We start from the raw sequence: 27,265 nt of genomic DNA, 5'->3' as shown, positions 1-27,265 counted from the left end.
GACTTTCAAAAGATTACAAAGGTGGTCTAGTTTGACTTGAACTCTACCTTGCCACTGGATATTTGGTAGTTTCTTCCCCCAAGGCAGTAAGATGAAGAATCCAACCAAGACAATCAGTAAGCCTGCATGGAGTATGGCACGCTCACCAGTCCTATCAAACAATGAAATTGCAATTAARTGTATCATTTAATTAATGTAAAATTTATGTAGCTGYTAATGACAATAGCCCATGAGTTTGTGGAAATGATACCTGACCAAAACACTRAYAAGAAAAGTTATAAAATCACAGTAACTTAAAACCTATTTTTTTTTTTGTGAATCAAGGGTAAAAGACAGCCAAATAAGGGGGTTATGTTAATCGAATAAAGAACAACCACAGCACCAAAATTGGAAGCATTTCATTGTCTCAGTAAACCCAGACTCATTACCAAGTAAAAGATCTGAGTAACACAATTTGGCTTTGCCATAAAGCTTTTCACACTTAGCCAACGTAAGTAACAAAATCCCAAAAACTTACTTTTTGGATAGCATTTTAACCACCATGAAAACAATAACTGATTCAATGCCAATCACACTAAGGATTATTCCATTATAAAAAACAGCTTCTTTCCTGGTCCAGGAATACATATCCATCGTCAATGGAGTAGCTATACTGAAAAGACAGAATCAGAAAATTCTGTAATCAGAAAAAGCTGCTCCCATACATTAGTTTCCATACATATATTGTTCCAAACATCAGTGCCTAACAGCAACCATACTCTGAACCAACATTAATCTATTTCTGATTGTTCATGAAAAGATGATGGAGTTAAAACCAAGCCAGGGTAATAGAAACAGAAAAAAAATCAGTCTGTGAGTATAAATATAGTAAACCTTTAATACTGTTTCAGTTTTAGCAATCAACCAATCTCTAGAACCTCAATTTCCTAAATATAATGCAATTTTGACAGAGTCATATTGTAAAACAATTTTAGCTACCATAGGGCTCAAAAACTTGCAGAATAAACCTGATAGTCTCAAAGTGTTTTCAAAGTTAAAAAAATAAAGTACACATCAGCCTGAGATAATGTTGTTATGTTTTACTTACTTTCGTACACACAGAAAAAATGTAATCGAGTAACATATCTCTAGGCTAAAAAAATCCCAGTCATACAAAACAGTGCATTTAAGAATACAGTTGCATTACCTCKACCAAACAATTGTTTTAATCATTACTGAAATAAGAGATTCACTGAAGCTTTTGAATCTAATCAGAATCATACTAAGAAATTACACAAAATTAAAGTGAAAAACATAGAATAAGATACTCAACTGAAAACATGTTTTTCTATGAAGATTTTAGGTAGCCCAAGTTAAGCTACTTTTATTTTGAACACTTAATAAAAAAAGGGTTTGCCTCCATTCAAAAGCTTTTATAATGTTTCCTATAGCACAAACTGTACAGATTTTTAATTATTACTGACCTTTAATTCATTACTCTGTATCAGCACACATCAACTTGATTGCCTATGGCTGTGGATTTCTGCTTATAAAGTGAGGAAAATGGACAGAACAGAAAAGCCTCTACATGCACCCCCAACCTAACTGTTGTCATGTCTAGTGTTTTGAGAAAAAACAGACAAACTTACGTTTCAAAGACAGCAAACACAAACAAGATGACAAAGAAGAGAACGTTGAGTGCTACCACAGCAACGTGGTCAATGCTTCCTTCTGAGTTCTGATCCAGAACATCACTTCCTGCAACAAAAGAAATACCTGAACTGCACACTGAGCTTTTTTTAATACCATCACAAATTACAGTAATGATTTCTTCAGTCTTTTCAGTATTTAGCATGTAGCTGCTAGGCAGTTACACTTTGACAATCAAAGTATAAAGCTTTTAAATCAAAATGGAGTTGCTGAAATTTCAATTGTGCTCACAATTAGAAAAAATTATTTCCAAACTGGTAACACTGTCTGTTTTCCCAATGAGTCTTGAGTGACAGCAAAATTAGCAAACTTCTTTAAGTATCTTAACAATGGAAACCAAAAACCTTCCTGYTCTTTTGAAAGGTCAAAGCTGCACAAAGGTTGAGACAGAATTCTCTCAGTGAAAATATGGAAGGATCCATAAATTTTTTTTTTCCTTTGCTACCAGACAGCACCATGGACCCAACATGGAAATGAAGCAATTTCTAGGGAGAGATGTAGACCACTTTTCAATTCAACTTTCCTGTGCATCAGACTTTAGAATACTTTTAAATGTTAGTATGTAATAAGACAGTGCTTCAAAATTAAAATCACAGAATTAGGTTTTCAAGAAAACACTGATACCTTCTCCATTAGGATTGATACTTTTGTACTGCCGTCCCATGTCATCCACTCGATGCTCCCTAGAAATTCAGAACGTTTTTCATTAATACAAATTTATTGGCTCGACTACTGAGTCAAGTTTCTATTAAAAGAATTGTAAATGCTATAATCTATATGACAATTATTCACAGGTCCTTTAAAGATCACCTACAAAGCTTACATCTGACTGCAGTGAACACGATTCTATTCAAGAAAGACAGTCTTCTAGTGGGACAATATCACACATCCATACACATCTGCACCAATGGGATAATGAATAAAAAACCCCCTGAGATTCTTAAAGGAGAGACATAGACAGTGAGAGCTCTACAGACAAGCTAACCTTATTTCTTCTTAGAGAAAAGACATGGGCAGCAACCATCAACACTAAAACTGTTTCAAGCCTAATAGTCTAATATGTTTAAATTTTTAATCAATTTATATTCTAAACATAATATCATAAAGATCCATTTATGAGCATAATAAAAATACAGGTATTAAAGAAGGCAGAAACACTGAAAAAATAAATAACAAACTTTCAGCACTTCAAATTTCAGGTTTATTACTTGTCCTATTGAGCAGCATACTATTTGCTACAAGTCACCCATAWAAACAAGGTAGGATATTTATACTTTTTTTAATTGATTACCTGAATATGGCAAAGATGAGAATAATATTAATAACTCCTAAGAGAGCTCCAAATAAAACTGGTGTAGTGTACATGTTCARCTGAAGACAAAGGAATTTCCACGTTACTCCTTCTTCTCCAATAAGTGTAAAACATGTCTGAAAAACTTAAAAACATCAATGTTCTGTGAAAATCTTGAGAATCATTAAGAAAATATTAGAACACATGTAGAACATACAAAACTGGATACACAAAGTTGTTCTAATCATCAAGTAATATTTAAGTATTATACATGTATAACCTTTTACATTTTAAGAATACTATTCTCAATAAACAAAATGGTAACCAGTAGGATCTCAGTTGGCCAGAAAACTACTTGGTTACATACAAACACACAGTATAAATAACATCATGACAGTTACAGAACTGAATTCTGAGTGTACCAATGATTAATCTTCTTGGCAGACAGATGATATACTGTCATCCATGCTCCTACATGGAAAACTTTGGTCCTGGGACTAGATTATCCCTCATGCTAAGGGCAAACTAGAGAGAAAAGATGCAGTGGGGATTTTAAACTAAATTTTAAATTGTTGCAGAGCAATTGGACTAGAATCTTTCATTTACATTGGCTTACACAAGGATAGAGGAGTTGATCCCATTTCTTCAATGCTGATATAATTGACAAACTCAGCCTTAAAATCCCCTAGACATAGCTGCTGAGGATTCCTACTYCCACTGCCCAGTTTCAACCTAATAAGCATTAGAGGAAAGAAGATATGCTTTACCTGGTCCTAATATGAAGCCAACTGCTTGGCAGGCACTGGTATTGGCCATGGCACTYGTTCTTTCTGTCAGAGAAGTGGCACCCGCAATGTAGGATCGAACTACAGCCACGTTTCCTTCCAAAAAAAAAAAAAACCACAACCAAGCAAGTGTTCATGTAAATTTCAAGTTATATGGTTAAACTGTCGAGTGACATTTATTTGTTTCTTATTTTGCAAGAACACAAAACCCAGCAGTTTTGTGTTCCCTCTGGTATTTTTACACAACCCTCTAGTATTTTTACACAACCACACAGTTACACAATTTTTTTACAAACCACTACTGGCCAACTATTTTCTGTGTTAAATATTAAGTTATAATTCACATAATGGTAAACCTGGTACTAAAACACAACAWCAACCATCTTACACAAGACACAGAATGTAAGAATTTCCAGAAATGTAAATTCTGCTGTGGTTACCTGCTCCAAACCCCACGAGTGCACGGGCAGTCAGCATGTAGTACTTGTTGTGTGAATGGGGCACGTGGACGTAGGCATAGAGACAATTTGCAGCTACTGAAATAGCAGTGGAAACAACCAGAGGCTCTCTCCTGGGCCTGTAGTTGGACCACAGGCCAAACAGGGGAGATGCAACCATTTGGCCAATGCTGTATGAAGCTATAATCCAGCCCAAGAAACTGGCATCTGCTGTCGGATCAATCTGCAGAAACACATGAATCAGCACTGTGGGTWAAGTATTGGAGTGTTTTATATCATCAGCAACACCCTTTTAGAATTAGTACCTGAGACACCAAGGACTCTGTACTGTAATGCTTTGTGTGGGGTAATAAACCTTGGCTAACTCTCTCCAGCAATGCACCMAACCAATAAAATGTACTCTGCTTCTGAGCCTGGGAATGGCTCACTTGCAGCAAACTCCTTTGTACAGCACTGCTGATGTTCTGGGTTGAGACAGAACTTAAGCAGTGTGCCAGGAGCAAGGAGTCACTTCCATTGTCTCTGCACATGCCTCAATCTGTCCTAACTTACAAGGCTGGTAATAAATTTTCTTGTCTTCTGCAAGAATTCATCACCAGCCTCACTTTCAATGACATCTCTAGGTCCTGCCCAGGTTATGTCTTTCCAAATCTGTATTTGAAACTGCCTTCTGCAGGGGCACTAAAATCCTAGCACAGATTAAARTTTTAGAGACTTTTATTCTGCTTCTAAGTTCACAAGTAAGAGGTGAAAATACCCCAGACAAACTAAAATCACTATACAGGAACAATGGCAATCCCCTGTTAGGAATATCAAGATCTTTATGCAACAATATCACACATTGACAACTTCTACCTCTTTTTTTTTTTTTCCCTAAATGCAGACAAGTCTTGTGTATTACGTTTTAATAATGACATTTCTACTGATTCACTGTCCAAGAAATCATGCTGTTGGAAAACCAAACATTACTGGATTCTGATGTACTTARTCAATTCAGGAAAAAAGCTGACAAGATGTTGCAAGAAATAAYAAAAGCTGTCTGAACAGATGGCAGAATAAAAGTCTCTGAAACCACACACTTCCCTTTACTTTTTCTTTTCCTAACTAAAATGTCAGGTTTTGTATTACCTGCTTTCTGAGCAGGAGTTTTCTATTCTTACAGATTAAAACAGATTAATTAAAATACAGATTGATTAAAAACCTCACATTTACAAACCTTTTGGAGATACGGCCACACAGACATAATTACAATTGAGAAACCTGTAACACAGTAAAAACAGTAGTTATTTTATTTGTCACTTTTTATCAGTAATTTTCTCTCCTAAAACAGTTACTACAGGTTCATTCTTCTGCCTCTAAAGGTATGGTAGTGTAAACCTGTATTATATAGTGTAAAAGCATTTCCTGCTTTTTAAAAGAAATTCATCCTATGAGGAGGAACTATTTTTAAAAGATCATTTTATAGCATATAYATTAATCAAAAGGAGTTCTGTCTTGTCCTCCCAATAGAAAGACAACAAGGTCCCCAAAGTAAAAAGAATTTCTTGATATACTGACATATCTGTATTCATCAGTCAAAGAGATTTTAATTCATTAAAAAAAAAGAGTTACTTAAGTATCCTGTGAAGTTCAAAATAATTTCTAGGCCCACAGAAAACCATCACATATCAAAAATCAACAGAATTCTTGTTTCTAAGGGGAGTTATTTAAGAAATAACATTTCAATTTGTTCTGCAAAGGAGAAGCCAAGTTCAGTAGGAGAAAACAAGTTTTGATACGTGTTTTGAAAGAGACAGCATACATTCCCATAAAGATTTTACCTCTTAAGAACTCCACATTATTTGTTTTCATTCCCTAGAAGTTTCATTTTGGATGATWAAAGTGGGACCTTTGTTYTGTTCAGTTCTGTGCAGTAACCTTACCTCGCCACTATCTTTTGCCACTACCAAACTATTAAGAAGTCATAAACCACAGATTTCTGTAACATGTTATTTGCCCTAAAACCAGTTTTATCTCATAAGATGTAACTTTCTGTTTGATTTGCTAGTCATATATTCTGTTTTGAAGAATCAAACAATGCACCTTTTTTGAGGTTAGAACAGTAGCATTAAAGAACCTATGTAGTTGACATTCAGAAAACCCTGTAATTTTCAAACTAAAGTATATTAATTAAACAGGTGGCACTGTATTCATCATGTGTTTACTCACCTACACTACTSAGAAACATTGTCAGGTACATAATCCAGATGGATCGCCACCTGCTCTTATAATGTTCCTGTGTTTCCACAACATTCCTGTTTTTAGAGAGAAAGAAAGCATTATCAGATCCTCTTCCARTTGCTCCCACATGACACTGAAAACATTTTTCACAAACCTCTCAATACAATTGTGTAACTTRTTATGTAGGAGTGGATTTCCGCTCAGCAAAGACTACAAAGAATTTATTTTTCGYTGAAAAATACCAGATTGACAAATCAAACAAAGTAACAGGAATGCTATCACATGTCGTATGTTAGGCAGAGAAATCGTGATCTAGGGAGGTCTTCAATTCTGCAAACTCTTTGTATAGACACTTTGGGGCATCACACATCATATAAAGGCTTYAAAAARGGTGTGTTAAATCATAAAASCCYCGACATTTCCTCACAGCTTTAACCTTAAAAGAACCAYAAACCTGAACAACTATTGATTTGACTAAAAGCTACAGCCAATCTGTTCTTATGATGGGAAAATAACAATATACTGCTGTAGATTGCAAGGGCTGGAAAGAATTTAAAATAGAAGTTGCAGATYAAGTTGCAAAWAAAGTAATCTCGATTCAAATGATGYACACTCAGGTTACAGATACAYAGATGCCTGAACACAGTTTATTAGCACTGTTTATACAAGTCATATTTAGCCATAGCTGCGATTTTAAGTTCAAGACACTTGTTTTGCTGTCAGAAGGCAAAACCCCCAAGTGACGAACTGCTGCCCACACCTGAAGGCTGCTATTAAACACCCTTCATTCCGCCCCATGTAAATCCTGTTTGGTGTCTTTTAGGAACTTCCCAAGCGAGGCGGTTCGTGTTTTCCTACAGAGAGGAACGCAGCCGGGCCCGGGACGGTCCGAGACACAGGGTCTGGGCTCCGGAGCACCGGGAACGGGGCTGGGCCGGGAACCCGCGGCCGGGCAGCGCCCACAGGCTCGGGCTGCCCGTGAGGGGCGCGGAACGGACCCGGCACCAGCGGGCGGCTCCTCGGGCCACTCGCGGCCGTAGAGCCCCAGCTCCTGGCGCCGTTTCAGAGCGGAACAGGCCCCTACCTGCTCTCCTCCTCCTCGTCCTCGTCCTTCTCCGCTTCCCGCTCCCGCCCTCCCATGTGGTGCCTCAGCCCCGGCAGCGCTTCGGGTGAGCAGCGAGTGACCTTCGCGGGCCGGGCCGGGCCGGGCCGGGGGTGCGCCATGCCGCCCGCTGAGGGAGCGGCTCCCGCTGAGGGCAGGAGCTACCGCGGGTCCCCTCACGGCATTGCCCGGGCTGGGGGGGCGCTGAGCGGGGCGGAGGGGCCGCGGTGTCCGTGTTCTGCTTCCCGCCGCCCTTTCCCGGGGCAGCGCCGGGTCCTGCCAGGGCAGAGCTCGGAGGGAGGGGGTTGGAGAGATTTGGGATCGGGGGTCCCACCACCCCTCCGGTCAGGCTTGCAGGGAGCTGCTCGCCACCCTCCYTTAGGCCCCGTTGTTTATCCTCAGGCTCCTGCGTGTCCATCTCGTGTAGAGTTATTGTGGGGCATGTGACTGCCTTTCCGTGACTTCTTTGTGATTTCTTTGATTTTTAAGCAGTCGTTTCTCCTATCAGAAAAGGACTTGGCGTTAATTGTAAGAGAGATTTTTAAATAGAGAGAGAGGGTGAGGAAGTTGACAGCTCTGCCTTCTAAAACAGAACCTCCGTGGTTTTCCAGGTTAGCTGCTGGGTGGGAACTTTTTCACATCCATCTCTAGAATAGAAACTACACTGAATTAGAAACTACACTGAATTAGAAACTACACTGAATTAGAAACTACACTGAATAGACCTTGAATGAAGTCCTCATGTGTTTTCCGACGGTGTTTTTCTTGTAACTGAAGCTGTTTGCACTGGATGAAAAGCCATACCTGGCCTTTAAGGTGTTGAATTTTGGATGAATTTTTGTTTCTGTTTCCATGTTTCTTCTTAGCGTGCTTTTGTATCTGCTGCAGTTTCCATTCACAGCTCACGATTATTTAAAGCTTTCCGTGTTAACAGTATATTCATTCAAGATTCATAACACAGATATTGTCTCTTTGGCTACGCAATTCCACAGCATCTYTTATCAGGTCACTGCTTCCGGCTGACCTATCTCACAGAGGGATTGGGATGTGGCATGTGTGCTGCTGTCAAGTGGTGAAATCGAGTCGCATTCTGAAACAGCCTGTGCTGTTTCTCTCATCCATTTCACATTCTCATTGCTGARATACACCTGTTAWTKTGAAGTTCTAAAACTTCAGCCTCCAACAGTKGGATTTGCCTTTTCTGGCAGTGAAAGTGTTTGTAATTGCCTTTCCATGTAGGCATGGATGGGCAGTGACTGAAGCATGTCCTGCCCTTTAGTTACAGAGATACAATAGGGGCCATCCTCCCAAATTTTTTATTTCAATCGTATTTCTGAGAAGTTCTATGCAGCATACCTCACATACTAGGAATATTTTTTTTTTTTCAGTGTTTCCTATACTCTTTCCAGTAGTGCTTTTATCTTGGTTCTGATTAATTGAAACAGCCTGAGTTACTTGAGAGTCTCCATTCCATCAATGAAGCAGAAGAGAGGATGAGACAACTCTTTTTGCCTCAATCAATATTGCATTTAGAGATAATGTACTTGCCTAGAAAGTTGTCTTGGCACTTCTCTGGGGCAGCAGCAAGCTCATCAGGCCAGACTTTGGACTCAAAGCAAAATCTACATCTTCATGTTTTGAAAACARAGGGTCCCTGCTATGACTTTCTGCTCATTTGATGTATTTATTTTTGTCCTGTAGTGACTGAACCATCCYAGGGCTATTGTGGCTTTCTAGGATGGTTGTTCTAATATTCAAGTACCTTAAATTGTCTATAATTTCTGTTTTGATAGTGATTTATTCTAGGTGTTAAAGAGTTTTCCTTTTTCTCTGTATATTAATTCTTAAATATTGACTTGCTAGAAGTGCAGAGGAATGTTTTTTTGTTAATCTGAACACAATTTTAACTTGTTATATTCATACAAGTTTATTTTAAGAGCAACCATAATGGGACTGTAGCAGAATAAATAATTTGTATTAGAATAAAATTAAAAAAAAACCCATAAATTAAATTACCCTATTTTGGAGAGTGATGACATTGAGTACATTTAGTATGGAGGGGGTCTGGAAATACTAGAAAATGCCTGAAATGAACTTACTACCAAGTCYTTTATTATTAAATTTGTTGTTTTCTTAGGTGTACACAGATCCTGGAGCTTTTTTTAAAATCAAGTAACCTGTATCCTGCTGACCAAGAAACCAGATTTAAATTCTCCTTTTTAGTTGTGTTTGTTTTGATTTTTTTTTTCCCCTTCCTCATTGGAAGAGCTCTGTAGTGGCTCCCTGTTCTTTTCAGTAAGTATTGCTTTGAAATACTCAGCTAGCCTAAAATCTCATTAGGTTTAGCTCTGTTTGAGCTGTGTATTTGTTGAAAAAGAAATGATACTGGCAAGAATTTTGAGGGTGTGATTTCTTCCCTGAAGGGAGTGGGAGGAGTATTGCTTTGAAAACGGTAAGAAATGGCAAAATGGGAAAGGAATGGATAAAATAAAGATTGTGATATATCTTTAACACACCAATGAAGATAAGATTACAAAATAAACTTTCTCTGCAACAGTGACTGGAATGACATTCTTTTCTTCCTCTTTCTTCTCCCTTTCCCTTAAGTAGCTAGAGATGAAATCTTCTAGTTGTTCAAACCCAACCATTGTTTCAGGCTTCCATTCTGAAATGTGTTCATGAAAGCCCAAGTTGACTGAAAAGTTTTGCCATCATATCTGGGCTGAGAGGGCAGAGATCAATGCCACTCTTTGTTTTATCAGTTCAAGTAAAGTACAGTCAGGATTGGCTGAAGATGTAGTTCTGTGACCTGATATGCATCTTCAGTCGGCTTGTCATCAGTTGTGAATATCTGGTTATAATTAAACATTTTAAATCCCTACACATTGTATTAACTGCCTTTATATTTTGTTCAAAATGAAAAGAGTTGACCTGAATATCAAGGTTAATTTTCTTGGAATAAACTAGATGCCTTTTCCTTAATGCAGAAACCAGAATAAGAAATTACTTTTTGTTACAATCAGTGAATTTGCCATTCATGTAGATAACCCCTTTAACTGCCTTGTTTTTACCTCTGCTTTTTCCCTAGATGACAGTGTGCTGCTGATGGGTGTAAGTAAATTAGATGTCTTGTACCGGAAGCTTCTCCTCACTAAACTTTTCATCAGAGGATGGGGAAAGCCAGAGGATCTGAAAAGGTGACTTGTTAAAAAGTAACAGCATAAACAATGTTACATTAAAAGAAATAACCCATTGAAATAGCAACAGTAATTGCTATCCTGTATTTAAAGTAAGTGTTTAGTTTTGTTTTATTCAGGAAATCATGTGTTTCCATCCCAAGGTAGCAACTGGATTTAAATGAAGTCTTGAAGGGATTTCCTAGTTTTTTTTGTTTAGAGAGGCTCTTCTTGAGAGAATGTCAATGTGTCCAGTTATGTTTTTCACTTATGTATATATGATGACATCCTTCAAACAGCATCTCTGGAAATGTTTTCTAAAAAGAAAAAGCATTGAAATTCTGCAGAACTTTTTTGTTTAACATTAAAGTGACTCGTGCTATCTGTTTGTAACTTCCTAATGATGTAATCCGAAGTTTCTCTCATAGCCCAGAGAAGTAAACTCTTTCTTTTTAGATGTCTTGAAAATAATAAAAAAAAAAGAAATATCTCTTAATTTTTAAGCATTTGATTATTTTTATCAATTGCTAATGATAATAACACCTGGAAGTTGAACACTTGAATTTCTTAAGTTTAAAAATGAAGTGRCTGAATATATATATTCTACATAGTGCAGTATTTAAATAGTAAATGATAAATCTGCATTTAATAAGCTCATTCTTATGTATCTGAAAATCAATAAAGAAAACTTTGAAAACTACTGAAATAAAATTTTGTGCACTGTGGATAGCAGTKGAGTTTTGTTGGAGTTTGATTTTCTGTTTTTAAGTCCACATGAAAGATCTGATTTGGAAATGGCACTTGGATTGCTTTGTGTGTCTGTATTCAGTTGATTTTTTTCTCTTAAGTAGCAGACTGTCCTGTAAAATGAGAACGTTGGCTTTGGTTGGAATAAACCTCCCCAAAAATGGTGGTTTGTTTTGATTGCAACATTTCTGTATTCTCTTTTCTGTGGGTAGCTGAAATGGGATATTTTAATGTTATCCAAACCCTCTCTTATAAAGACTTGGATTTTTGGTGAATTTTCACTGCTTCTGACCAATGCTGCTGTTCACTAGTGCAAGGCTTGCCTGGCTTTGGAGGGTGATCACACTCACACCAAATGGCAATAAGGGAGTGTTGCTGGTGGTAACAGTGATATCAGCTACAGTTCCTCCTTTTCGTTCAGGGGAAAGCCCCTCTCACAAGAGATCAAAAGTGATGGGGAAATAGGGAGCAAGCTTGCTGGTCTGAAAAGGGAAAGAAAATTTTGTTTTATGTGTTGCCCCCCAAAGRGAAGAAGATGAGCTGTTCCCCAACAGCCAGGCTTCACCTGGATGAAGAAATAAGAATATTACCTCCTCCCGACTGCTCACGCTGGCTAGTGGGAGGAGGGTTTTTTTTATTTTTGCATGTTAACTCATCACTGTGAAGCTCCATTTTTAAGTTATTAATAATTTTTTTATACTTCAGGCATTAACGGAGATTGAATGACAGACCATCCTGCCTGGGTGTAATCTGAATTTTTATGTGTGTGTCCTTGTGATGAATGTTAATACCCTAACTCCTTGTCTTCAACTCATTAGCAAGAGTTGAAATTCCTCAGGAGGCAAGATTTAGCCTTCAGTATCCACCTAACTACAGAAAAAGACATAAAYGCTGTATTTTTAGAAGATTCATTGTCAAACAAAACATCCCTTCATTTAGCTTACCCTCCAACRCTCACAGCTCACACCTTTACCCTTATGTTCTCAGAAATACTGATGCACTTGCTGTTCTGTATATGAAGAGCAAAGGTTATACAGTAGAGCTATTTTTGATGTGATAAACTGGATTTTCTCTCCATTCTTCGGGTTTTCTCTGGTGTTGGAGAGGTCAACAGCTCATTTCTTTGTACTTTTCACTCAAAACAGTTCTAACTTCTCAGGTAACGTRTATATTTATGACCATAAGAATGAGCAAGTTATTCTTGCCATGGAGTATTTAAGGAGGGCATCAAATCAAAATGCCTGTCTGAAATAAAGCTGACTTCCTTGTTTCTTCAAAGCACTTGGCACCTCATTCATTTGAAAGTTCCTTGAGGATGAAGATCATTTGTAGTTTCCCTGAGCTATTTTTCCATGTGCTTAACKGTGAAAGCAATCTTTCACTTTGCTCCAGTAGGGATTTCTTATATTGCAACACACAACCATTGCCTCTTCAGTAATCTTGTCCTCTCACTGCACACCTCTGAGAAGAGTTTTGTTTCATTTTCTCTGTGTGGCTCTGCAGCCCATTTAAGCAGCAGAAGAAAGCAATCAGATTTGCCCCTTCTATTCCCCAGCAAGGTACCTAAGCCTATTTTTTTAAACTTAAAGTCATCCTATATACCTACCCTACGGTGGCCTGATTAATCTGTAAATGCAAAGCTGGCTTCATAGCATTTTTTTTTCTTTGTGGCTTGCTTTAGCTCCTGAAATTTTATATAAATATGTCTCTTCTTTTTTTTAGATTAAAAGTTGAATCTTCTCTACTTGTTTCCTTTCAACAGAATATTTGAATTCAGAAAGATTATTGGAAACAGGGAAAAATGCCAGACGCTGGTTTCGAAAGATTACCCAGTGTTCATTGACAAGGTACTTARAAGCAAGGGATGATGTGATTTAACTACATTTGTTTTCCTAATGCTTTATAAAGGTGAAGTAACTTGGTACTTAACACCAGGCTACTTTTATAGGCTACTAGCAGAGAATGGAAGGAAACRGAGAWTAAAGCAGTGGCTRTACAGATAATGTTTTGGGKTTTTTTTCCCAGTAGTACAATAGTTGGGGAGTGAGATGTCAAATATTAAAACTCAAAAGGTGTTCAAAACTTAATATGTGTTATTGAACGTTTTTAAAATGGGACAGCATTACACCTTCYTCTGATTCCTGTAAAAAGTTCAATAAAAGCAAAGTTGGAAACAAGTGTTTTGATCCTGTTGATAATGTATATCCCTATGTTTGAGGAGTAGACCTCAGATTTGGGGTTTTCTAAGCAAGTTTTTATCCTATAACAAATTCTACTTYAAGACATTTGCTGTCAGATATAAATATTACTGATGTAATATTTATTGCTGTTGCCCCATTCTCTCTGCAGGTTGAGGGGCAATCCGACTGTAAAATCCTTGAGGGGCACTTCATTTCCCCCTTGGCTCATTGTGTCCCAGGAATCCTGCCAGTTGAATCTCTTGTAGCAAGGTAAGAGAAACCAAGAGTTATTTCTTTCTGAAATTAGTGCTRCAGAGAAATAATGGTCTGTAAGTAGTTTTATTGTGCAACTAATTGATTGTAATATATATTATCTGTAAAATATTTCAAACTGGGGGTATTTTGGAGTGTAGAAATCATATTACACAAAGCTGTGGAATAGCCTAGGTTTTTTGAATTATTTGTTTCTTTTTTTTTCCACGAGTGGGATGCTGGAAATTAAGAATAGTATTATTGTTTTATAGGTAACAGGAGAAGCTGTTTATATGAAAGTGTATTATATATATTTGAAGGAGTCATTCCAGTTTTCCATTTACATTGAATACAAAAATATTGTATGTGTGATGAAGTAGCAAGTTCATTTAATTGCWGCAAGAGAATCTGGTGCCTTTCTTGGCAAACACCAAAAAAAAGCATTCTCACAGAAAGCTGGATGCTGTGAGTTTCCACAGTGCTGGTTTTACAATAACACTGCTTTGCAGATGAGGAGTGGGTTTGCAAAGGGTRCATAATTTCTGTTTGCTTTTAGTTCTGAGCTAAACTGTCACGATCAATTTTTCTTCCCAGATTTTGTTTGTTTAATAACATAAACATAAAAGTTTGTCATCTCAAGTTGATACTGATGTTGTAAATTTTGTCASTACTGGCTGGTGTTTGTAAATGTGTGCTTAAGCATGTAACATTAATGAATATGAGAAAAAGGTTGATAGTCCAGGTATCAGTTCCATTCCTTCTCTCCATTGGTTAGAGAAAGAAACTGTCTGTTAACATTATCAAACTAATTAGTACCATATTTGAAAATACAATATGCTTGTTGTTTCCTTATCTATATTCTSTTGTGTTGTGTAATTGTTACTTTGGCCAGTATTGTGACAGTTTTGAAAAGCTGTACAAATTTCCTTCAAGATGCTTGTACATTGTGTGAATGTTTTTTCCTGAAGTGTAACGTTGTTGTCGGTAATAGTGCTCCATCTTGTGGGGAAAATACTGATGACTCAGAAGGGATTCTCTTTGCAGTAGTTCAGAYTGTAAATAAGTAAGCAGCAGAAGACATTCATTGATTTATGTTGTGTATTTAGAAGAGTTTCATGGTTTGTATGTTTTTGATTTTTTTTTTTAATTATTGCTCATCTTAATCTTCAATTTCAGCTGTTGTGCCTTCAGGAGAAAAGTAGCAATGATGTCTAGGAGAGCTGGACATGCTTGTTTAGGCTGCTCTTTATGTGAAGTTGCATTTCTCCACTCTACAAAATTTAAATTGTGATGATGAGGTAGTAGYTTTTTTTAGGAACATGATCTTTCATCTTGGCTCCTTTTCTTGTTTGGCCTTTCTTCTGTCCTACTTTCAGATTCCTTTGTTTGCTGAATGTGTTGATGAAAAATGATGTTGCTGAATTGCTGGCAGTTTGCCTGTGTGGGTTACAAATACTTTATTATGTTGTTTGTTTTGTTTTTTTTTTAATCAGTTTCTCTCGATGCAGCTTGTAAATATACTTTGCTAAAATAGGTGTTTGTTTCTCACAGATTTCAGTTCATCATACCCAGAAGATGGAATAGCAAGCACAGACCTGTATGCATTCATTTAGCTGGCACTGGAGATCATGTGAGTGTGTGAAGTGTAAAATTGATTGTTACTCAGAAATTGAATTATYGTATTTTGTCTAATCTATATTGTTTGTATATCTTGTCTTTAGCACTTCTGGAGGAGACGCACATTAATGGCACGGCCAATGATTAAAGAAGCCTGTATGGCTTCCCTTTTGCTAGAAAATCCTTATTATATCCTTTTGTGGAAAACACAATAGTTATTCCTGATGTCCTCTCTGGAAGGTAGAAGACTTACCACTCTTGAAAAATACCTACTTTTTGGTTCCATTCCCAGTGGGTAGAAGCAAAGAAAGCATGACCATTACATGAAACACAGTTCTGTGTACCTCAGGTAACTTTTGAGACATTTGCTACTACCACTTAAGATTTGGGTGGTTTTTTTTAAAAAACAGTTGAGGTCTGTTCTGTCATCTTGCATAACAGTATTATTCTGTTCCATTAAATAGGATCTCAGGTTACACTTTTTTCCTACCCATATATATGACAACAGTAGTATGTCACAAATTGCATCATCAAAATAGATTGAATTCRATGTAGTGACAGTTAAACATTGGGAATTTAAGTTCCAAATTTCAACTAATCTGTTCTATTTATGTATGTTATTTATTTTACTTATTTATTTTGTTTCAATGACAAGTTTTTAGAATGCCTATTTTACTTTCTTTAACTGGAGTCTTTTACATGGCTGTAGAAAACCTAAGGATCAATTGTAAGTATTTCTGTTACATTTATGGATACCATCTTTTTAAAAGACTGCTTTTTTTCTCTTTCGAGACAAAAGTTGTCTAAACTTTGATAGCTTATTAAGAAAAAAAATACTCAAAAAACCACAAAAAACCTGCTAATGTGAAATTGTCTGCTCTTTGCTAAACTACTTTGGGTGTTGTGTTAGGAGATCACAAGGATCAGGGAATTTTGTACAAGTTGAACTTGCAGTATGGAGTGAGATGCAAACATCTTGTGTGAGTACAAGCAAGGGTCATTTTATTTTCCTGATTCACAACTGTACAAGTGCTGCAGTTATAATTCAGTCAGCTATGAATAATCTTTGCTCAGATAGTGTATTTCCTTTAAAATTGCTAGGATTTTGCTTTTCCAAGATCTTTTAAGGATTTATAGTCAATGTGAATAAATCTACTGTTGCTCAGTTGTTAGTCAGTGCAGGCTATGCAATATTCAGTATTTTACAGGATTTATTCCTTCAGTTTCTTAAATGTGAATTTAGAAGCCTAATTAGGCAGTCTAGTTATTTTACATTTTCCAAACCACAGAAGGATTATCAGAATGCAACAGGATATGTGTCTGAAGCAAAGCTGTGCWTTTAGTCTCCCAATAATTCTGCAAGTCCAAATATGAGTTGGTGTTTTAATCTTTTTTAATCCTAACTTGGACATTTAGCGTGACTAAAAGACACAGAGAAGGTTATTTATGTAAGATTACAGGAAAGTGACAGGGGAAAGTGTGTGCTGGAATACATCCATTGGTAGATTTATTTCCAGTCATGAGTGATCTGATGCAGAAGAATAAATGAAAGAACTCTGTTCACAGTTGTCCAGCATGCCAGCTTAGTAGATCATGTATTATGTAGAGAAGGATTGTTTCAATACCCCAACAGGTAATTGTCACTGTCCAATCCAGGGTTACACAGTGCCAGTGGGTTTAATTAATATGGTGGTAAGTGTTCAGTAAATACAGCAGCTGCAGAGAGCTGAGGAATCTCATAACAAAGCTGTAGGAAAGAATTGCATTGGCCTGTAAATGCTGGTCTGCAGCAGCTATGTTCATTTCTGTGTGACTTCACAGTGAGCTTTGTCCTTGTGCTTCAGAGTGTCGCAAATGTGATGGTGGCATGCTGGCAGGACAGGCCAGGAGCCCTTTGCAACCTGGCTGTGATACTGAAAATACTCTGTCCCCCTCCCCACGTTAGAGGTCTGTTATTTTTAGAGTCCCTCTGATGGCTCAGCCAAATAGATTCCTACTTTTTTTTCTGTGTCTTCTGTGTTTCAATGCTTTGCAGTACACTGCCTGAATTTCTCAGTACCGTGACAAACTTSCCACTTTACAGTTTCAGTCTTACAGTGACACTGATGAGTGCTTCCAAAGCTGACATACTGATTGCTCTTCAAATGTTGTGTGCAATTTTTCAGTGATATAAATCAGATAAATAAGAAAAAAGAAAATAATTATTTCTGCAAATGAGATTGAGTACGCCTAGGACTGTAGCACTTTGGTTCTATTTCTAAAATATCTGTTACAACTTCACAGGACAGAACATTACTGATAATGCAATGCTAATGTTGGCAATAACTGTTTCCAAAAGATCAAGTTGTCAATGATATTATATTAAAAACAGAGGCAGGTATCTATTTCTAGTTCTCATTTAGATGAAAAATTACAAGTGACAGAAAATCTGGGCTCACTTTTTCCTCCTGTTGAATCAACAGGAGTTCAGCTCCCAGATTCTCTGGGATTGTGATTAAGCTGTGTATAAATGTATAGAACGATAAGAACTGTCAGAGTCTAATCTTGGAAAATAAACCCTTTATTTTCCTTTTCTGGGGAGAAAAGACGGTCATGTTTAAAAAATGTCTCGGACCTGTTTGTGATGGGAGGAGCTCTAATTCTAGAATCGGCAGCTCTTTTGCACTGGCTAGAGAGAGAAGGCTATGGACCACTAGGGATGACTGGAATATCCATGGGAGGACATGTAAGCTTTTATATCTCCTGTTCAGTAATTTTTGTTTTATCTTCTGATTTGATCATGTAGCATATGGAAATAATTTGTTTTACAGTGTTGATCTCAGAAGTACTTTAAAATAAACACTTAGAGTCATGGGAAACAAATTGTTGGCAATTCTCATGTTCTGTGGTGCTGAATTAGTATAATCCTTAATATGTACTGACAAATCATAGAGCCCTTTGTCAGCCATCTCCCAGCAGGCTTAATAAGAATATAAACTTCTCACATAATTGKTTTTTTTTTTCCACAAGGATGGGGGGGCAGAAATGTTTGCTGAAAGAAAGTCTGCACTGMTCGATTGCTAATTCTCCCTCTTTTCCTCCTTTCTGCTTGCTTAAACTGTTGTGTTTTAATGCATTGTGTGAAATGCCCCCTCTTTGCAAGCATGTTGTAATTGAGGTGATTTTTGGTGTCAGTTCTATTCTCAACTCATCTTTTTCCCCTGATCATTGGTACTGATCAGAGATTTCTGTGCTGAGGTGAATAACRTTTTCTGTGTGACACTGTGCACATTTGAGCTGAAACAGCAGTGTGTTATTAAGGTGCTTCAAAGACTGATGCACATTTAAAATTTACTGTTTAAATTTAATGTTACTGTTTGTGTCTCTACAGATTATCATGGGTCTGTGAGACACAGGTGCAAACATACATACCTGTTTATTAAAACAACATACCTTTGTTTGTTGTTAGGAGCTCAGTAAATAATGCTGGTAATGGTAGTGTTTACTGAAAGGAAAATATTCCCCTAAAGCACAGTTTGATAACTCTAAATGTCATAAATGTAGAAAGCACCTTTAATTTATGTCAGCATCACCCTGCTGAATCAGCAGCTTCTGTGAAATAAATAATATTTGATGTTGATCCTCTACAGAATGTGTTTTACAACAGAAGGTTGCAAGCATTGATGCAGTTCTACTAAAGGGAAGAGAGTTGTACTACTAGAGAGAATCATAAATATATGGTGTTCTTGTAATGTTTTATTCAAAAATAATTAGAATAGAGTTATAGTTCAGTTGTATAAATCCTCATATTAGAATATCTGTCACAGACATGAGGTGTTTTATATTAAAGGGTTTGTTTTAAAGCAATAATAAAATAAGACTTGTCAAGAACATACCRTATAGGGAACTTCTGTACATTGAAYTTATTTGCTTTTTCTGGRATAAGCAGAATAGTTACAAAAATATGTTCTGAGAACTGATGTAAAAGTAATAATTCAATCTTAAATGATAGAAAAAGAGTGCACTTAACATGTTGAAGTACTTCTCCTTCACATTTTGTTTCCAGTATACAAATTTCAAAAATTTTAAAAGTATAGCATTTTAAATAGTCCTTCTCATAGATTGCCTTTGTTTGCCTTGAAATAAACTTGCAAGAACTTGATGAAAAGCTTTATAGAARTTTTTTATGGTTTTAAACAAAATAGTTGCATCAGTTTTTATAATTGTAAGGATAATTAATGGAATTACAAAAAAAAGATATTTGGTTGAATTAAAATTATAATTAATGGAATATTTAGTAAATATTTCATTGAGAATTCTTATAACCAAATCCCATTAAGCCTTGAAATGAGTCCTTTCCAGAGCAATGTTTATTTTAAAAAAATCATTGGAGAATAACTTCTAAAGAGGTGAAAGTATATCCAGCTGCCACAGTCCTTAACTCTTTGGCACCACATATTTCACAGATACCATATAAACAAAGACACTGAAGGTGGAAGAGTTCTTTTTACCATATTGTGAATTCAATATTAAAATGTTTAATAAATGCCTTTGATTCTAGATGGCTTCACTAGCAGTGACAAACTGGCCTAAACCATTGCCATTGATTCCATGTCTTTCCTGGTCAACAGCCTCTGCAGTCTTCACTACGGTAATTAACAAATTACAAAATACATTTTGGTTGATATATYAGATTGTAATCAGAAATGTAAGTCAAAAGATTTGGGTTGGCCCCAAGGGAGGTGGGATTCCATGTCCTGCGTTATAATATGTGCTTATACTTTGCAATAATTCTGAGGGCTATCTGGGAACAGAGTTCCACTGAAAAAGTCAGGAGAGGAACAGGTCAATTTTCTGCATGTATCATTATTTTAGAATGACCTCTGGGTTTTACCTGTRCACTGAATGCTTTTGTTTATCATCTCAGGGTGTGTTGAGCAAGGCAGTGAACTGGAGAGAGCTGGAGAAGCAGTATTTTACACAAACTGTTTATGAAGAAGAAATCATTCAAATGCTTGAATATTGTGGAGTAAGTATGGTTTATTTGCCTTAGCCACTAATATTTATGTGTGCAAATCTAACCAATAATGTAACTTCTTTTTACTTCCACTAAACGTAGACAGTCACTAGCTAGAACATACTTGCATGTTCTTTCTTTGTGTTTTTGATAAATTTAGTTTTGAAGGGAAAACATGAAAAACAAAACTAATATTTTGKTTGTATAACGAGTGTTAAGTGTAGCTCTTGCTACAAGTTTTTCCTTTGATGGCACTTAGTGTATGTAAAACCTAAAATGTATTCAATCAAAATTCTGATAAATGCCTTTTTTTTTTTCCCCTAAAGTTCTTTGCTTTGTGATAGTTCTTTTTCTAATACCTTACAGCAGGAGAGGAGGACCTGGGGGGTGCAGATAGTTGTTACTTGGGCACTTGCCATTTTTAAGTCAAATACACTCCAGCAACACTGATGGAGAAGCCAAAATGAAAAGAAGAAACATTTCAAGATGTTCAGCTTGTGTCTGCCTAGTATTTAGAGACAGTTGATTTCTCAGTTCTAAACCTAACATTACACCTGGTCACATATTTKCATTTTTCTATTATTATTGTAATTAGGTCATTGAAGCTTAAATGACTAATTATAAATTCAGAGTTTAATATAGAAAGAAAAACTATTGCTTGTATCATAAGCTTCTGTATATATGGGTACTTCCTGCATTTTTTTTTAGCTGACAGAAATATAGAATGAAATTATCAAGAGGTTTTGATGATCAGGAYTTAACTGAGAGACCTGCAAGCTGAAAATAACAAGTGAGCAGGGCTGTTTATATATTTTAATTATTTTTTTTTAATAATGAGATCATCCTAAGATTAGCCAACTAGTTTAAGGGAGAAACACTTATTAAATGACCTGTTGTCTTTGTTTAGACGGATTCTTTCAAGATGGGACAAGACTTTGTTAAAAACTTCCCTGACAGTGTGGACAGTCTGGAGGATATGGACGTGGCTTCCAGAATATTCAGCTTTGATTCCTTGAATGATACTGTGTCTAAGGAAGCTGTTCACAGCTTTASCACGAATGGAAGTGCTCTAAGTGCCTCTTCAGAAAGACTCTTAATGCAAGATGCTCCTAAAGTGCAGTGCATGAATCAAACATTTTCAACTAGTAGCAGTAGCAATAAAAACTTAACCAGCCCACAAGGAGACAGGATAAATCCAAGAAGAAGGAGCGACACTTTACAGAGAGAGTCCTTAATGTTCATGAAGGGAGTAATGGATGAATGTACCCATGTAGCTAATTTCCCAGGTATGTATCTCTTTGTTTCAACATGCACTTTGGAAAGCTGAATAAAATACAGGGAAGGGAAAGGTATCTTCATCACTCTSCATGTGTAAATCTGCTGGCACTTTTGCTGAAATACAGAAATATTGTGAGCATTACTCATTACCATCTATTTACTACTCCATTTTCTAATGATTTCTCCGTTCCTTCTTGATGGCCAACTAGTGACAAAGTGAATTAAAAATTTGCCCCTCAGTATCTTTGCTCATTTCTCCTCTGCCTTGCTGTGGCTCATTTCAGATRCGAGTTAATGCAAATTTATATTATCTGAAGGAAGAAAACACCTGTGTGATGTCATACCTTGATATAAATTATCTGCTAATAAGGTTTTTCAATCAGATTCAGGTAGATGTCATAAARCAGAAATCTCATATTGACTTCAGARAGAAAGGAGGTCYCTGTTGGGTGGTGCAGTCTGGTGAATGCAGTTTCCCCAGGACAGGCATAGCATATAGAGGGAGCTGTAGTCCAGCATTCCTTGGCATACAGGGCAAATCCTTTTCAGCAATGCAAACAAATGATTGCTTCCTAGGGTAGCCATATAAGGTTCTGGTGGAATGGGGGCTTGGAATTGCTGTTGTGGAAGTCCATGATTCAGCTGTGCATGTACCTGCTGAAGGTGTCGCCTGCTACGTGCTTTGACTTCAGACAAAGTTGTCTTTTTATGTCAAAACTTTCTTGATACTGAGCACCAGTGCCACCTCATTTTTTAATTCAGTACTCCATTGCTACAACTATTTAATTTTGAATAAATGTTAAAATTAAATAAAAGGAAACACACAATCAAAGGAATCTACACTAATGTAGATTCCTTCATTGCAAGCCAGGGATGTTTTTTGACCAATACCCAGTGAAATGCTTTCCTTAAAGCTTTCCAAGTTTTTTCAGTAGTCAGAAAGAGCCCTGTGAGCTTTATTCTAAGTGCAGACATTCTTGTTTACCTAGACTTATCCAGGTACCACTTAGCTAAAGCARTGACCTTTCCTGGAACTTAAAACCATCTGTGATCCTAATGCAAAGTGATTGAGTCCATCATGTCAGTAGTCTCCCAGGTCTCCTCATTCACTTGGAGACTTAGCATCTCCTGCCAGGGTATCCTTGGAGTGAGGCCAGAGAGAAGCTTCAGAAAATCTACCTAACACTCAGATTTCATGGAAAATTGAATGGAAGACTTGGATTTATMCTAGAATTGCATATTCTCCATATATGATTTAGTATGAAAGAAAGAAGGGTTTGAATTATTGGTGACACCCCACTGCCAAACACCGTGGCTGGTCTTTYTTTAATATATCACATATTTTCTTTTTGAAGAGAGAAATGTTSTGTGTTCAACATAATTTTGGTGTTATTTTTCTCAACATCATATTGGTGTTATTCCTGCTAGTAATCTGACTGATGCAATTTTGGTTATGAATAATAAATATGTATAACAATATGTYGGTGTTTTTATGTTGCAAGAAAACCATGTARGAAACAGAAAAGAAAGTGAGCACAGGCTGCGCTTTCTGATCTCTTGTGCTGTGTTTTTCCCTCTTTGAGGGAAAAAAACCCCCAACTTCCACTCTRTCAAATTTCATAGTCCTTTTTGCTAAAAAATGGGATCTCAAAGAGTTGACATGAGTACTATAGAATTTTGTTGATAAGAGGAAAGACAATTCTGTCATTCCTCAAAGACTTCAGGGGCAGGAAGAGTTAGTTTGTTTTTAGGCTGATCGCCTCGATACTGTAACATCAAAACCCAGATAAATTCTGCTGGAAACTTTAGACATAGAATTGCATTTTTACAACAGAAATCTCAACTGTTGTAACTTCTTACCACAGATTAATTCAGTTTTGCTTTGTTTTTTTTTTAGTTCCAGTTGACCCAAGTTTAATCATAGTTGTACAAGCCAAGGAGGATGCGTACATTCCTCGAACTGGGGTGCGCAGCCTCCAAGAGATCTGGCCAGGGTGTGAAATCAGGTATCTGGAAGGAGGTCATGTCAGTGCCTACCTCTTCAAACAAGGACTCTTTAGGTAAGGGAGAGAGAAAAGTTTAAAATTAAATTTCAGATYTAATTAAAATGTCAGCTTGACTGCAGATAAGTCATACTTGCATGAATTTGTGCTTTAGTAATATTAGGTATTGATTTTCTGAATACAGTTATGTAAATCAGTTATATGGGTGCAGTTCTGCAGTTTCCAAAGTTAAATACTTGTGCTGTTAATTTTAATATATAAGGAATTGGTAAGACTGTTCACACCATTTAGGAAGTGTAAGCAACAATGAAAAAGGATAGCWCTATGTTGGGACAATGTATGCTAAYGACTAGTTTATTGCTATTTAAAACATCAGCCTTATTTTTATGATAGCTGCACAAAACTTTTAAGTTATGCATGTCTCTGACCCATTTTCTGATGTGTTTGAGTAGWAAGCTCCTAATCCAGCAACATTTGCACTTACATTAAAATTGGAAAATCATCCCACTCATTCCTGAAACATAAATATATTACTGGATTGAAGTGAGAGATCTCAGAAATAAAGGAAGGAGAAAATACCCCTTGATACCACATTTTTATTRAACACTGTTTTGAAATTGTGATGATAGCTTTGTAAATGTATTTGTAAATATATGAAAGACGTTACTTATGTCTGCCCTTTCCCAAATTATACAAATTCTCTTCTCTTTAACTTGTTTCAGACAAGCGATTTAYGACGCGTTTGACCGCTTTCTCCAGAAATACACCATGTGATCTTTCTAATGCATTCAGACGGATCTCATTTGTAATTCAGCTTACTGGAACTCATGTTTGGAAAACATGTTGCAATATTGAGCAGATGGTCACTGACTGTTGTAGGTAACAATTATCAGAAGTGGTAAAGTACCAGCATTACTTTCATTTCAACCCAGTGCCATTCTGACACGGCTGCTTCAGTGTTACCTGTGAAAAAAACAACAGCAGCAGCATTTGTCAGTGCATGAATTGTTCATGTACTTCATGTTGAATCAGATTGTGTATTCCTTTAATTCTGAGTAAGTTCTGAATTGTGTGTCAGTAGAAAACAGACCAATCAAGTATTGAAAGAATGTAAACTGTGCTGTGGGGCTAAGCTGCTCTCTTAGTAGTTTTGGTTTGTTCAAAGTACCTCGGTTACCTCTTGCTTCCTCATGGCCTTGCTGTTCCTGTTGTGTTGTACTGTGGCTCTGCCAGCACTTGTGTTTGTCACTGTTTTTCTCTTCAACRCTGAATTGAAAATGAGTCTTAGTASAAGGCTCAGCACCAAATCTTGCAAAAAGAGACTTTGACAATTCAAGGAAAAGTGAGAGACACTACTCAATGCATCCGTGAAGTTTCCTGCCACTGAATTAAACTGTGCCATTACAGAAGGATAATGTAGCAATTCTTCAGTCAGGTTCAAGAAAATCGAGTAAGTGAAAATCAAGTGTCTGATAATTAATTGTTTACATTAATTCAGTTGGATAACATAAGCTTCCATATTTTGAAATAATAGATGAAATAGAAACTTAATCATTTTACTTTCTAAGCACTGGCTGATTTTAAGCAGTTAAATTGACAGCAGATTATATGGTGCTATAAAGACCTGTTGGAAATACTTCAACAGATGTCCTCTCTAAAGTGCACTCAGYGCTGATATGCAAAATGCATTTGCACTCTATAATTTAAAAAATATGTGATACTAAAGGTTATTCAAACAGTTAGGTTTGCTCCTCATTTTTCAACACTTGTCTTTTTTAATTGAATGGAAAATAAAAAAATCGGATTTTGAACACATTTAAGAAATTCCAAAGTCTGTTGTTTCCTCTTTTGGGATCAAGAATGCCAACAAATTACAGTAGAATAAACAGTTGTCATGTAGCAACTGTATGGATATCTCTCCACATATTTTTTTTTTTATTATTTTGTGGTAATCTCCTATAACATTCTTTTAAAGCCAGTTTGCAGAGAAGTTGAAAACTGAAACACTTCAATATRTAGTGCAGTCACGACCAGGATTGCACTGAAACCAACAGGAAAATCCARCCATTTCTCAGGATGTGTGACTTCTGCACCTTCCCAGTCAAGCACTTTTGATCTCCATGGTTGCTGTAAAGGTTTTTAGTAGACAGAGTATACAGCAAAAAAAGCTCAGTTTATATRTTCTCTTGAATTTTAGTCAGGTTGATGGGACTAGTAACTGTGAAGGAATCATGGTTCATTTGTAAATCAGGTGTGCTCAGATGAAACTGAAGAGCAACAATGTTTMAAAACACAAATTATGTAACATACAAATTTACTGAAAATGCAGGGGTTCTAATCTGTTGGAAATTAAATTGCTTGTTTCAAGTGGTTTTCATCAACTTTTGGACAGTGTTGGTTTTATATTTGGGGAGCAAGTGTGAAGTGACTAGCACATTTAAATAGAGTAAAGCGCCAAATGTTTGGAGGGTTTGAAATAAAACATTAGGACGTTTACAAATTTAAAATTAAAGTCTTGAATAGTGTACTAAAAGATTCACAGGGTTTACAAGCATATTCATCAACCAAGAGTGCTTCACAAGAGCACTGTCACTGTTCAGCAGCTTTTGTAGCTCTCACATTTTAAATGTAATTGTGTGCTTTATGTCCTGTTTCTGTTGCAGCTGTGAGAAAGGGAGATAACTGGTGGCAAGGGAAAGGGCTTGAATAAATGCAAGAGAGAAAAGACAGATTTTGTAAAGGCCAGGAGTAAGCACAAAAAAAATCAACTMTGCTACAAAGTATAACATGCCAAAGTAAATATTTTCAAAGCGCACAATACTGGGAATTACACAACTGATGGGAACTCTGCATCCTGAGGTTAGTGTCCCCATGGTATTACTAACAAGGTTTAACTTACCAAAAGGGCATACTGTCCACAGAAGGAGATTTAGGCTAATGCCACTCCTGCTTGTGAGAGTGTCTTTAGGGACAAATGCTACTCCTGGGTGTGAGAAGGTCTTTTGGGACAAGCAGAAGAAGACTGGATTCTGACAAGAATAAGGAATCACACTTTGTTCTGTAACTAAAGTCGTGTTGCCAAATATGAAAGCCCAGTAAGCATTATTGAAGAAWTTTCTCAGGTTAGAAAAACAAAAAAGGAAAAACTAGCTCAGTGGTCTATTTCTGCCAGTTATCAGACATGGGGAGCTGGTCTGTGAAGGGGGGAATCTTGCTATGTACATGTTTTTAACTCTTGRAAAATCGACTTTTTAAATAATATTTTAAGATTAAATCCTAAGAAATTATAAATAATCCATTTTGATGTTAAATGAGAATGTGGTTTTAATCCAGAAGTTGCATGAGAGAAATATTGTAATAAGGTTTCTTCCATGTAGCAGGTAAGCCAATCTGTATGTCTTAAATTTATTGTAAAACTGGCCTTGGTAATTTTTTGGTTTTAAATTTTTTCAATAAAAGTYCTAAAAAACC

At 36.6% G+C, this 27,265-nt stretch overlaps 2 protein-coding genes across 6 annotated transcripts in view; one reads left to right on the top strand and one right to left on the bottom strand.

Annotated features, from left to right (window-relative positions):
- The window catches only part of MFSD8 (major facilitator superfamily domain containing 8), a 9,594-nt gene extending 2,047 nt beyond the window's left edge, over nucleotides 1-7,547 (bottom strand). The window contains exons 1-10 of the mRNA XM_057373306.1: nucleotides 7,528-7,547; nucleotides 6,432-6,517; nucleotides 5,440-5,483; nucleotides 4,206-4,446; nucleotides 3,748-3,861; nucleotides 2,981-3,125; nucleotides 2,314-2,372; nucleotides 1,629-1,737; nucleotides 518-652; nucleotides 48-151 (exon numbers count right to left, since the gene is read on the bottom strand). Coding sequence (XP_057229289.1) covers nucleotides 48-151; nucleotides 518-652; nucleotides 1,629-1,737; nucleotides 2,314-2,372; nucleotides 2,981-3,125; nucleotides 3,748-3,861; nucleotides 4,206-4,446; nucleotides 5,440-5,483; nucleotides 6,432-6,462 — 982 coding nt within the window. The 5' untranslated portion in view covers nucleotides 6,463-6,517; nucleotides 7,528-7,547. The remainder of the gene's footprint in view (nucleotides 1-47; nucleotides 152-517; nucleotides 653-1,628; nucleotides 1,738-2,313; nucleotides 2,373-2,980; nucleotides 3,126-3,747; nucleotides 3,862-4,205; nucleotides 4,447-5,439; nucleotides 5,484-6,431; nucleotides 6,518-7,527) is intronic.
- ABHD18 (abhydrolase domain containing 18) lies at nucleotides 7,522-27,265 on the top strand. Of its 5 annotated transcripts, XM_057373301.1 has the most exons (15): nucleotides 7,552-7,612; nucleotides 8,157-8,361; nucleotides 9,683-9,840; nucleotides 10,634-10,742; nucleotides 13,231-13,315; nucleotides 13,818-13,918; nucleotides 15,452-15,530; nucleotides 15,622-15,708; nucleotides 16,219-16,244; nucleotides 18,104-18,242; nucleotides 20,058-20,147; nucleotides 20,424-20,525; nucleotides 21,421-21,799; nucleotides 23,689-23,851; nucleotides 24,517-27,265. In XM_057373301.1, the coding sequence occupies exons 4-15, from the start codon at nucleotides 10,651-10,653 to the stop codon at nucleotides 24,566-24,568; spliced, it is 1,395 nt and encodes a 464-aa protein (XP_057229284.1). In that variant the 5' UTR covers nucleotides 7,552-7,612; nucleotides 8,157-8,361; nucleotides 9,683-9,840; nucleotides 10,634-10,650; the 3' UTR covers nucleotides 24,569-27,265. The 5 variants fall into 5 exon arrangements, with proteins under 5 accessions (XP_057229288.1, XP_057229285.1, XP_057229284.1 ...); XM_057373302.1 differs by lacking the exon at nucleotides 8,157-8,361 and having other exon boundaries at nucleotides 7,551-7,612; XM_057373303.1 differs by lacking the exons at nucleotides 7,552-7,612; nucleotides 8,157-8,361 and adding an exon at nucleotides 7,896-8,156.

Source organism: Malurus melanocephalus, unplaced genomic scaffold (genome assembly GCF_030028575.1).
Source record: "Malurus melanocephalus ecotype Western Australia unplaced genomic scaffold, MMel_1.1 scaffold_192, whole genome shotgun sequence".
NCBI lineage: Eukaryota > Metazoa > Chordata > Aves > Passeriformes > Maluridae > Malurus > Malurus melanocephalus.
Note: the sequence above shows the minus strand (reverse complement) of the source record. Positions and strands in the feature narration are given on the sequence as shown.